At 40.9% G+C, this 12390-nt stretch overlaps 1 protein-coding gene across 2 annotated transcripts in view; it reads right to left on the reverse strand.

The window, feature by feature from the left end:
• Positions 1 to 12390, reverse strand: part of acsl5 (acyl-CoA synthetase long chain family member 5) — a 64529-nt gene that overhangs the window by 5509 nt on the left and 46630 nt on the right. For both annotated transcript variants that reach the window (XM_046369270.1, XM_046369269.1), the window contains exons 15-18: positions 11992 to 12064; positions 11605 to 11693; positions 6283 to 6399; positions 64 to 207 (exon numbers count right to left, since the gene is read on the reverse strand). In XM_046369270.1, coding sequence (XP_046225226.1) covers positions 64 to 207; positions 6283 to 6399; positions 11605 to 11693; positions 11992 to 12064 — 423 coding nt within the window. The remainder of the gene's footprint in view (positions 1 to 63; positions 208 to 6282; positions 6400 to 11604; positions 11694 to 11991; positions 12065 to 12390) is intronic.

Below are 12390 nucleotides of genomic sequence, written 5' to 3' on the forward strand. Positions count from 1 at the left end.
GTTTGTGCTTGGCATGTGTGCTTAAATGTGTGTATGTTTTTATGCTGTGTGTGTGTGTTGTACCTGAAGACTGTCTCCATGGACAAACACCTGGGCTACAGGTGCACTGCGGATGTACACGTTCTCTATCCTCTCCGGGGCGATGTACTCTCCCTGAGCCAGCTTGAAGATATTCTTCTTGCGGTCAACGATCTTCAAGACTCCACTCTGCCATCATTTTGATCATTAGTATTTTCTATAAGATATACATTATCCTAACTTGTCAATCGGAAATCGCCAAGGAACTAGATTGTATCTTGAGTAATACAGTATGTCATCATGATTGCTCATATTATATTGTGAGCCTTATAAACAAAATATGCCTCTAGGATATAAGTATAGAGAGAGAACGAGAAAAGATAATTACTGAGTTACGTAAAAGTGTGTGTGTGCACATATATGTGTGTTTACCAGAGGAGGCTGGTGGGAGGAGCTGTAGGAGAACTGGCTCATTGTAATGGCTGCAATGGAATATGTGCAATGGAGTCAAACAAATCAAACATGGAAACCACATGACTCCATTCCATTAATTCCATTCCAGTTGTTACAATGAGACCGTTCTCCTGTAGCTCCTACCACCAGCTTCCTCTGGTAAACAGACATACATATGCACACACACACATTCAGACACTCACATGCGTGTGTAATTACTGAAACCTAAGAGCAAGCTTAGACAGGTCCCTAATGGACATGCCATCTGTCTGTGTTGAGAAAGAAAGGGTCCCCTGGAGAAATTAAAAAGGGCCTACATTATGACAGAGCGAATCAATTAACTCAATTATCTTTATCTTACCCCCCCCGACCCCCCCACCACCACCCTCTCTCTCTCTCCCCCTTCTTTTCTCAGATAATGAACGTCCCATGTTGAGGCTGGTGAGGCCACAGAGTGCAGAGGGAGAGATCGTTAACTAGGCTAATGGCCTTAGGGGGGTTAGGGCAGGTCCAACATCTGACGTCTGTAACATCTGTGACACAGCCCTCACAGGTGATAAAACTGACCCTGGGCCTATGTCAAGTCATGCAGCATTCATGTGCAACTCAGAATTGGGAAACTCACTATCCAACTGGGAAACTGAGTCTCCTACTCGTATCTCCCACTTGGAAGCTCATTAAGACCAGTTTTTGGCGTCAACAGCTCTGAGTTATGATGCGTTTTGTTGCATAACTCTCCAAGTTTCAGAGTTACCAATCATTTCGGTAGCACATGAATGCATCATCATTCACTGTTCTATATAGACCGGATTCCGACTTAGGAAATGACGCCTTTCTTATGCACACCTTTCCTATGCCCTTCTGAGTAGTTTGTATTCAGACTTACCTTGTGAAGGTGCATAACGGGCTTTGTAGGAGTGGTTCCCTGGCGCGCACTGAATAAATTGAATTAACCCTTCGACATGCTGGCCAACAGATTTTTCTCATGGATTTTTCAATTCAGTACATTTATCTTAAACCGTCTCTTTAAATACGCTGTACCTTTTAGTTCGAGTTCTATTCACAGACTCAATAGAATATATAGAAAGAATGGATTCAGAAAATTAAGGATCAATGAAAGAAAGTCATCTAAATATATGCATATTCGTCTGTTTCAGCACCAATTGATAGATTAAAAAAATATTTGAAAAATAATAAAGAAAAATATATTAAAATATATTAAAATATGTTCTTAGGCACGACGCATCACAGAGTGCCTGGATACAGCCCTTAGCCGTGGTATATTGGCCATATACCACAAACCCCTGAGGTGCCTTATTGCTATTATAAACTGGTTACCAACGTAATTAGAGCACTAAAAATAAGTGTTTTGTCAAACCCGCGGTATAAAGTCTGATATACCACGCCTGTCAGCCAATCAGCATTCAGGGCTCGAACCACTCAGTTTATAATTAGGGTTAGGAAAGTATTTATGAATCATATAAAACAGGTTTGGGGAGCCTTTACACACGAAAGAAAGAAAAAGGTGAGTTGATTAATGAAAAAATGATCCCATGGTAATGTTGGAAGATTGGTGTACATAGAATTATAGTGTACAATAGCAGGCTATACCCTCGCCTATTGCCTGCACTAACCATGGAACTGTGTGATGACACAGTCATGGCACAGTGGCTGGTTCAAACTGTTATGGCTTGGTCTGCGCTCCGCTCCATTACAATTGAATTAGCCTACATGTCTTTAAAAAAAATATCATTATCCACTGTTACGAATGATCCTCATCAACATTCACATGGCCGTTTACAGAGGAAGCAAATGAAGGTAAACAAAACAATGTAATGATGTTAATGTACAGTAGGCAATACCACCTGTGTCACACCCTGACCATAGTTTGCTTTGTATGTTTCTATGTTTTGGTTGGTCAGGGTGTGAGCTGAGTGGGCATTCTATGTTACATGTCTAGTTTGTCTAGTTCTATGTTTGGCCTGATATGGTTCTCAATCAGAGGCAGGTGTTCGTCATTGTCTCTGATTGGGAACCATATTTAGGTAGCCTGTTTGGTGTTGGGTTTTGTGGGTGATTGTCCTTGTTACTGTCTCTGTGTTACTTTGCACCAGTATTAGGCTGTTTTGGTTTTTGTATTTGATTCGTGTTTACTTTGTTTCATTAAACATGGATTGACAGTGCATGAGGAATGGTGTTATTTCTATCTGAAAAAATCCACTTGGAACCACTTGGAACTGGTTTGTTTGCTAGACGTTATTCATGGTTTCCTTGCATGTAGAGGTGGTGGAATTTTTAAGGAATTACAGTGTGCGTAAAGTACTTAGTATTTTTTGGGGTATCGGTAATTTACTTTACTATATTTTTGACAACTTTTACTTCACTACATTCTTAAAGACGATGTACTTTTTACTCCGTACATTTTCCTTGACTCCCAAAAGTACTCGTTACATTTGAATGCTTAGCAAGACAGGAAAATGGTCTGATTCACACACTTATCAAGAGAACATACCTGGTCACCCCTACAGCCTCTGATCTGGTAGACTCACTCAACACATGCTTTGTTTGTAAATTATGTCTGAGTGTTAGAGTATGCCCCTGGCTATCTGTTTGGTTTGGTTTATAAAAGGAATTGTTATTTATTTATACTTGTACTTTTACTTTTGATACTTAAGTACTATAATTTAGCGATTACATTTACTTTTGATACATAAGTATATTTAAAACCAAATACTTTTAGAATTTAGCTTAAGAATGACTTTCATTTTCTACTTAATTTTCTAATAAGGTATCTACTTTTACTGAAGTATGAAATGACTTTTTCCACCACTGGGGAATTAAGTCAAGATCAGAGACACTAGACACCTCTGCCACACCTTCAATTATTCTCCACCCAAAAAGCCAGATTCTGACCAGAGTTATTCCCTTTTTATGCACTTTTCTCTCTATGCGTATTCTGACCTTGAACGTATGTTTGAGTGGCAATCTAATAAATGAAGTGTGTGGCGGATTATATATTTTGATTTGTTTAACATTTTTTTGTTACTATATGATTCCATATTTGTTATTTCATAGCTGTGATGTCTTCACTATTCTACACTGTAGAAAATAGTAAAAATTATAAACCCTGTGTCCAATTTTTGACTGGTACTGTATAGGTTATAGCCTGTCATGTCTACCCCGCTCCCCCTCTCCAGTGCACGACGTCTCCATTCTACTCACCACCGGGCCTGGCAACCCTCATTACGCACACCTGTGCTTCGTTATGAGCCACACCTGGACTCCATCACTACCCTGATCACCCACCAGGCAATATTGTTTATGTTTTCCATGTTAGACAGTGCCTTTGGTTTGCATCCATTAATGTTCTTTGTAATTAACTCACTAATTGCACTTGTTTCCTGACTCCCTGCGATTCCATTACAGAATCTTGCCTCTCAAAATGGAAGCAGCAGCCAACCGAGACATCTCCCAGATGGTCGACGAACAGGGAGACCTACTTCTCCGGCAGCACAATCAGCTAGCGCAACTAGGGAGGGTGGTGGATGAGGTCCTCTAAGAGGCGTCACCCCCAACGAGCGGAGGATCCTCTACCATGAGTCGAGCCAGCCCATTCAGCAGTCTGCTCTGGTCAGTGATGCCCGTTTTTCCCTTCATGACAAATATGACGAGACTCCATTCAAATATCGTGTCTTCCTTCTCCAGTGCTCCCTCTATTTTGCTCAGCAAACGGGTGCCCCCACTACCGAGCGGTCCAAGGTTGCTAAGGTTATTTCCCTGTTGACAGGGCGTGCGTTTGGATCGAATACGGCCATCTGGGAGAGGGGAGAAGCTGGGTTCTTATGGGAGGATCATGGTGCTGTTCAGAGGAGGCTTCGATTATCCACTGGAGGGCAGATAGGGGGGATGAGCACCTACTCCAACTCTGCAGGAGGACCAGACTGTTGCGGAGTTCGTACTCACCTTTCGTACATTGGCAGCATCCAGCAGATGGAATGAGCCATCGCTCCACACCTTATTCCGAAGAGGATTTGCGTGAGGAGGTCCAGACAAAGCTGGCATGCCTAGACGACACCCTCTCATTGGATGCACTCATATCACGTTGACCATCCGTCTGGATAACCTCCTTCGGGAGCATTGGCACTCCATCGCCTCTCTCCCTCTTTCGTTGACGGATATGAGTTTAAGCCTGACCCCTTGGAGGTAGGGGCTACACGCCTCCCCACGGCTGAGTGACGCCGCCGGAAACAACTGGGGCTCTGTCCCTATTATGGCCAGGAGGGACACCAGCTTCAACGATGTCCGCTACATACTAACCCGTTCCATCAAGTTTCCGTCTTGGGATATGGGATCAGCCCACAGGGAGTGGTTATGGAGGAGAGGAAGGAAGATGGGTGGTCAGGTCATGCATGGCCAGTCCCAACCACCATAAAGGACAACAAAGGTTTTTGGGGGTTGCCAACTTTTATTACTGCTTCATCAGGAACTTTTTGCTCCATCGCCTCTCAACTCTCTCCTCAAAGGTGTTCCCCCGTAAGTTGGCATGGAATCCTGCAGACGTTACTGAAACACCCAGACCCCTCGCTGCCCTTTGTGGTGGAGGTGGGCGTGGGGGCCATCCTGTCACAACGTCAAGGTAATCCACAAACTGTATCCATGTGCATGCTACTCTAAACTGTGTCGTCACACAGTTCCATTGGTTAGTGCACGAAAGACGCGGATACAGCCTACTATTGTACATTTAATTATTTTTAAATACAAATTTTGTATCTACCAATTGCTGCTGAAAAGATGATGAATATGCATGTATTTAGAGGTATTTCTTTCATTTATCCCTAATATTCTGAGTCTGTCAGCTAAAAGGTGAACTGTATTTAAAGATGGCTTAATATAAATGTACTGAAATTATAAATCCATGAGAAAATCTGTTGGCCAGAACATAAGAGTGTTGTCAGTGGTTAATTCCACTTATTCAGCGCATATGCAAGGGATCCACACCTACAAAGCCCATTACGCACCTTCATAAGGTAAGTCTGAATACCAACTACAGAGAAGTGCAATCAGGACCAAAGCAAATAGCAGGTGAATAGCACACTATTAGAGTACTCATAGAGAAAAGTGCATAAAAGGGAAATTACAGTATGTTCCATTTACCCTTCACTCCCGTCAGAATTGGGCCCTATGTCAGCCTGCAAAGCCAGTTCTGCTTACAGATAAAGACAGACTTGGGGTCTTGTTTTATAATGTCCTTAGACACACTTGTATGATCCAATCTGTGTATGTCCATGTTTTGGTTCATGACCATTGAACTTGAAAATATGATTTATTGTTTTAAAAAAAAAATGCATTTAGACATTTTTGTAACTGAAATGTTGTATAAAAACGGTGTAAATTTTATAAATCAAGACACTGTATGACCTTGTACAACTACGACAATAAAATGGCCCTGCTGATGATGATGCAGACCCCAGTATAGAAATAGTGAAATCTTGACTCAGGTAATTCAATTCAGATGAATTACCGCCCATAACGGTAATCTGCACTGCCCTTTGTCCTGCTTGTAATAATATAATAGTTGGGTTTGAAAAGTATAATGATGCTGCAAACAACCCCAGTAATTCACCCCACTGATTGCTTGTCTGGCTTTGAGTTGAATGAACAGGAGAGAGCCGGAAAGCTATTCTACTCGGTCCTGATATTAAACTCCTCTACCACTGTCATGGAAATTGATGTCGGATTGATTGTATGCGGAGATAAATTCAGGTTATTTTATTGTTCCTACGGTTCAGTTTGTATCTACCAGAATCTCACCGGTAGCCATTTGCCAATGTCTCCGGTGTGTAGCCAGCCATCTTTGTCCAGGGCCTCTGCTGTCTTCTCAGGGTCTTTTAGGTATCCGATGAACACGTTTTTACCTTTGATACAGACCTGAGAAAATAGAAAAGTATGCATCAGTAAGTGAAGTGTTCTCCTTGTGTTCTAAGTACGGCTGGGGACCATGTGACCTGATCAGGCCATGTGACCTGACCAGGAAAAACTCCAGCTCCTAGTTCTAAGGCGGGCAAACCATAGCAACCAATTCAATCAAAAGGTTAAACTAAGAGAGAATATACATGTAAAAAAATGAAAGTTAAAGCTGCAAAATTTTTAACCCCAAATCAATTTTGCATGAAGAAACAACCTGTCATTCATCACAAACTTTGACTGAGTTGTCCCTCTTCACAATGCAGAAAGACTGCATTTGATCAGTGGACACCACTCGTTTGTATTACAACACACCTGTCATAATTGTTTTCATTACTAAAGTAGAGGTTTATTATTATTGCTAAAGGTACTGCATAGGTGTAAACATACATGTTTTTTTTTAGCAAGAGATAGCATTTGTATAGCCTAAGAAAGTAGCAGAAATGTGCAGAAAGTAGTTTTGAATGCATTTTTATTGAAGGGAAACAATAAGTCTTGAACCTTTTTGGCAACATGGTGATATATTCTCATATACTGTGCAATGAGGAATACTAGTATTCTCCCATTTTTTAAACCATTGCCCCCACCCAAAAGGTGTAAAAACAACAAAAATAAATAAGAATAAAATAAGACAATAGATACAAATAAAAAATGTGAAGAACATACATCAATCAACTCTAATTAGCACATGCAGGACAGTATGCAAGTGGGTGTGCATGGACTTTGCAGATGTATTTCTCACATGTGAAGCACATCGTATTTGTATTACTGTCCTTCTTTGGGGGGGCTGAATTGGCATCTCCTCCTCTTGCCTGCCCCAGCTGCAGTGTCAGGTGGATCAGGACAAGATTCAGCCCCGTGAACAGCTTTCAGAAGTGCTGCAGAGGCTTCTGTGCTTTGGAGGTGCTCCCTTCTTTGAATGTGTGGGGTTACAAGTGCCTTTCCCAGCTGGTCCAGGAACACCATCTTGTTCCGCTTATCAGGCATCCGGATAGGGTTGATCTTGTTCCATATCACGAAGGCATTGTATGAGGACACATCAATGATGTTATGAAAGATGACCAGGGGCCCTGCAGTCATCCTCCTGCAGCTGTAAGTTCCAATCACCTTGTCCAGATTGTCCATGCCTCCTATTTTGTGGTTGCAGTCCAGGATGATGGCTGGCTTCCTGTCCTCACGATCACTGATCTCAGCCGTTTTGTGCAGTGTGCTCATGAGGACCACATTCTTGTTTCTCTTTGAGAGGTAAGAAACTAGAGTGGTGGTGGGTGTGAAGGCAAACTTTGTTGAGAAGGCCTCTTTCCCCCTTGTTGCGAAGAGTGCAGGGGGGAGCTCAGGCTTGTTCTTTCTAACTGTGCCAACCATGGCGATCTTCCTATTCAGGAGCTGCTGGCTGAGTTCAATCAGTAGCACACTTATTCAAAATTTCTCGTGTGTGTGTGTGTGTATACAGTGCCTTGCGAAAGTATTCGGCCCCCTTGAACTTTGCGACCTTTTGCCACATTTCAGGCTTCAAACATAAAGATATAAAACTGTATTTTTTTTGTGAAGAATCAACAACAAGTGGGACACAATCATGAAGTGGAACAACATTTATTGGATATTTCAAACTTTTTTAAAAATCAAAAACTGAAAAAAATATTTGTGCAAAATTATTCAGCCCCTTTACTTTCAGTGCAGCAAACTCTCCAAAAGTTCAGTGAGGATCTCTGAATGATCCAATGTTGACCTAAATGACTAATGATGATAAATACAATCCACCTGTGTGTAATCAAGTCTCCGTATAAATGCACCTGCACTGTGATAGTCTTAGAGGTCCGTTAAAAGCGCAGAGAGCATCATGAAGAACAAGGAACACACCAGGCAGGTCCGAGATACTGTTGTGAAGAAGTTTAAAGCCGGATTTGGATACAAAAAGATTTCCCAAGCTTTAAACATCCCGAGGAGCACTGTGCAAGCGATGATATTGAAATGGAAGGAGTATCAGACCACTGCAAATCTACCAAGACCTGGCCGTCCCTCTAAACTTTCAGCTCATACAAGGAGAAGACTGATCAGAGATGCAGCCAAGAGGCCCATGATCACTGAATGAACTGCAGAGATCTACATCTGAGGTGGGATACTCTGTCCATAGGACAACAATCAGTCGTATATTGCACAAATCTGGCCTTTATGGAAGAGTGGCAAGAAGAAAGCCATTTCTTAACCTCTTCAACCTATGGGGGCGCTATGTCATTATTGGATTAAAAAAACGTGCCCGTTTTAAGCACAATATTTTGTCACGAAAAGATGCTCGACTATGCATAATTGCCAGCTTTGGAAAGAAAACACTGACGTTTTCAAAACTGCAAAGATATTATCTGAGTGCCCCAGAACTGATCTTTCAGGCGAAACCAAGATGAAACTTCAAACAGGAAATGAGCAGGATTTTTGACACTCTGTTTTACTATCGTCTCCTTATAAGGCTGTGAATATGCTGTGAATGAGCTTTTGCGCTCTGCCGTTCGTCCAAGATGTCTGCAGCATTGTGACGTGTTTGTAGGCATATCATTGGAAGATTGACCATAAGAGACTACATTTACCTGGTGTCCCGCCCGGTGTCCTGTTTCGAAATTATTGCGTAATCTGTAGATCCATGCGCGTTCCATTTCTTCAGAAGAGAAAGTCAACTGCCACGAAGGATTTATCATCGATAGATATGTGAAAAACACCTTGAGAATTGATTATAAACATCGGTTTGCCATGTTTCTGTCAATATTATGGAGTTAATTTGGAAAAAAGTTTAAATGACTTAATTTTTTCTTATTTTTTTCTTACCCAAATGTGATGAACAAAACGGAGCGATTAGTCGACAAAATAATATTTTTTGTAAAAACTGAACATTTGCTATCTAACTGAGAGTCTCCTCATTGAAAACATCTGAAGTTTTTCAAAGGTAAATTATTTTATTTGAATCCTTTTCTGGTTTTTGTGAAAATGTTGCATGCTGAAAGACAGGCATAATCCTATGCTAGGCTATCAATACTGTTACACAAATGCTTGTTTAGCTATGGTTCAAAAGCATATTTTGAAAATCTGAGATGACAGTGTTGTTAACAAAAGGCTAAGCTTGAGAGCAAATAGATTTATTTAATTGAATTTGCGATTTTCATGAATAGTTAACGTTGTGTTATGCTAATGAGCTTGCGGATAGATTTACACAGTCCTGGATACAGGTTTTTTTCGTAGCTAAACGTGACGCAGAAAACGGAGCGATTTGTTCTAAACAAATAATCTTTCAGGAAAAACTGAACATTTTCTATCTGAGAGTGTCCTCATTGAAAACATCCGAAGTTCTTAAAAGGTCAATTATTTTATTTGAATGCTTTTCTGGTTTTTGTGAAAATGTTGCCTGCTGAATGCTAACGCTAAATGCTACGCTAGCTATCAATACTGTTACACAAATGCTTGTTTTGCAATGGTTGAGAAGCATATTTTGAAAATCTGAGATGACAGTGTTGTTAACAAAAGGCTAAGCTTGAGAGCAAATAGATTAATTTCATTTCATTTGAGATTTTCATGAATAGTTAACGTTGCGTTATGGTAATGAGCTTGAGGCTGTAGTCACGATACCGGATCCGGGATGGCTCGACGCAAGAAGTTAAATATATCCATAAAAAGTGTTGTTTAAAGTTTGCCACAAGCCACCTGGGAGACACACCAAACATGTGGAAGAAAGTGCTCTGGTCAGATGAAACCAAAATCGAACTTTTTGGCAACAATGCAAAACGTTATGTTTGGCGTAAAAGCAACACTGCTCATCACCCTGAACACACCATCCCCACTGTCAAACATGGTGGTGGCAGCATCATGGTTTGGGCCTGCTTTTCTTCAGTAGGGACAGGGAAGATGGTTAAAATTGATGGGAAGATGGATGGAGCCAAATACAGGACCATTCTGGAAGAAAACCTAATGGAGTCTGCAAAAGACCTGAGACTGGGACAGAGATTTGTCTTCCAACAAGACAATGATCCAAAACATAAAGCAAAATCTACAATGGAATGGTTCAAAAATAAACATATCCAGGTGTTAGAATGACCAAGTCAAAGTCCAGACCTGAATCTAATCGAGAATCTGTGGAAAGAACTGAAAACTGCTGTTTACAAATGCTCTCCATCCAACCTCACTGAGCTCAAGCTGTTTTGCAAGGAGGAATGGGAAAAAAATTCAGTCTCTCGATGTGCAAAACTGATAGAGACATACCCCAAGCGACTTACAGCTGTAATCGCAGCAAAAGATGGCGCTACAAAGTATTAACTTAAGGGGGCTGAATAATTTTGCACGCCCAATTTTTCCGTTTTTGATTTGTTAAAAAAGTTTGAAATATCCAATAAATGTCGTTCCACTTCATGATTGTGTCCCACTTGTTGTTGATTCTTCACAAAAAATACAGTTTTATATCTTTATGTTTTGATGCCTGAAATGTGGCAAAAGGTCGCAAAGTTCAAGGGGGCCGAATACTTTCGCAAGGCACTGTATGTATAGTTTTTGTGGTGTGTAAATTATTTTATAACTGCCAGGTCAAAAATGACCCTAAGACAATCTTTGTACCCTGGTGGTGTGCAGCTTTCATGGAAATATAAACAAAGGCGATGTTTCACTTTTACTAATGTTTGGGTCACTTTTGGAAAAGTCATTACATTTCAAGTTTAAAAAATATAATTTAGGGGGTTTTCGCCGCTGTTAAACATAGTGGCAGGTCATTTTTGACCCTTAAGACAACACAAGGGTTAAGAACAGTAAGTAAAGACATAGCGCACAAAGAACAGACCTGCCACTTTTCAGACTTGCTTTCAAAGAGAATGACAGATCTATAACTCACATGTGTATGCAAATTTGGTCGCGTCGCCCAAAAAGCTACAGATTGGGCCTTTTGAGCTAATTTTCTACAAATTAAAAAGTCTGGGGAAATCAGGGAAAGACCATGCCCCCCCCCAAGCTTTTGAATGACCCCTGACATTGCTACATTCTCCAAAAATGATAGCCAGATTATTCTGGACATTTACTAAATAACCAGCTTGTTTTATGGTTTGAAGAAAACAACACCCAAGGCAAGTTGAAAAATTTGCTTTGACATTTTTTTTGTTTTCCCATACATTGCAGCATGGCTAGGTAGTGACAACCACTTACCTCCCCTTCACCATTGGAAGCAAAGTAGTTCATCTCTTCAACATCAACCAGTTTCACAATGTTACAAGGTATAGGAGCTCCAACATGCCCTGAGGAAAGAAACACCTGTTTTATAATTTGAGTGATTATATAAGGTCCCTATTTTGAGAAGGAAGTAAGAAGAAAGGATGCAAGTGTTCTCAACTTAAAGGGATAGTTCAACCAAATTACGAATTTACATTGGGGTTGGTACAAGTGGCGAGGTAAACAAACATAAAGAATGGATTGCAGTCTCTCCATGTCCATAGACTGCTTTTAGTGTAAGGAAACAAAAGACTAGACATTTCGGTGAACTATCCTTTTAATTTAGCATCCTCTGTGAGGTTGTAAATATTTGTAGTGACATACCAGAAGTGGCGTCTCCCGGCATAGTGAAGGAGCAGGCGGCAGTACACTCTGTTTGGCCGTACGCCTCGAAAATCTGGAGAACCAATCAGAACCGAGAGATCAGTAGGGTCAATGAGATCTGGTTGTCACAGCGACACGGACAGATCAATACATTTAAGGCCATCTCTGCTCTCCAAGCAAAAGCACACAGCCTCAGTTGCTCAGTGCTATTACAAGATCCACAATGGCACAGGATTGGTTTTGCTATATAATAATGACAAACTTATGGTCTTTACAGAAAATATAATGGAAGTGGCACACTATTCTCTCCTTGCAGGGATTCTGATGAAGACATCAAAAGATCAAGGTGTGCAACGGTGATTTTTATTTTACAAATGTATCCTTGTTTGGCCAAGGGTA

The sequence above is a fragment of the Oncorhynchus gorbuscha genome, linkage group LG11 (genome assembly GCF_021184085.1).
Source record: "Oncorhynchus gorbuscha isolate QuinsamMale2020 ecotype Even-year linkage group LG11, OgorEven_v1.0, whole genome shotgun sequence".
Taxonomy (NCBI): Eukaryota; Metazoa; Chordata; class Actinopteri; order Salmoniformes; family Salmonidae; genus Oncorhynchus; species Oncorhynchus gorbuscha.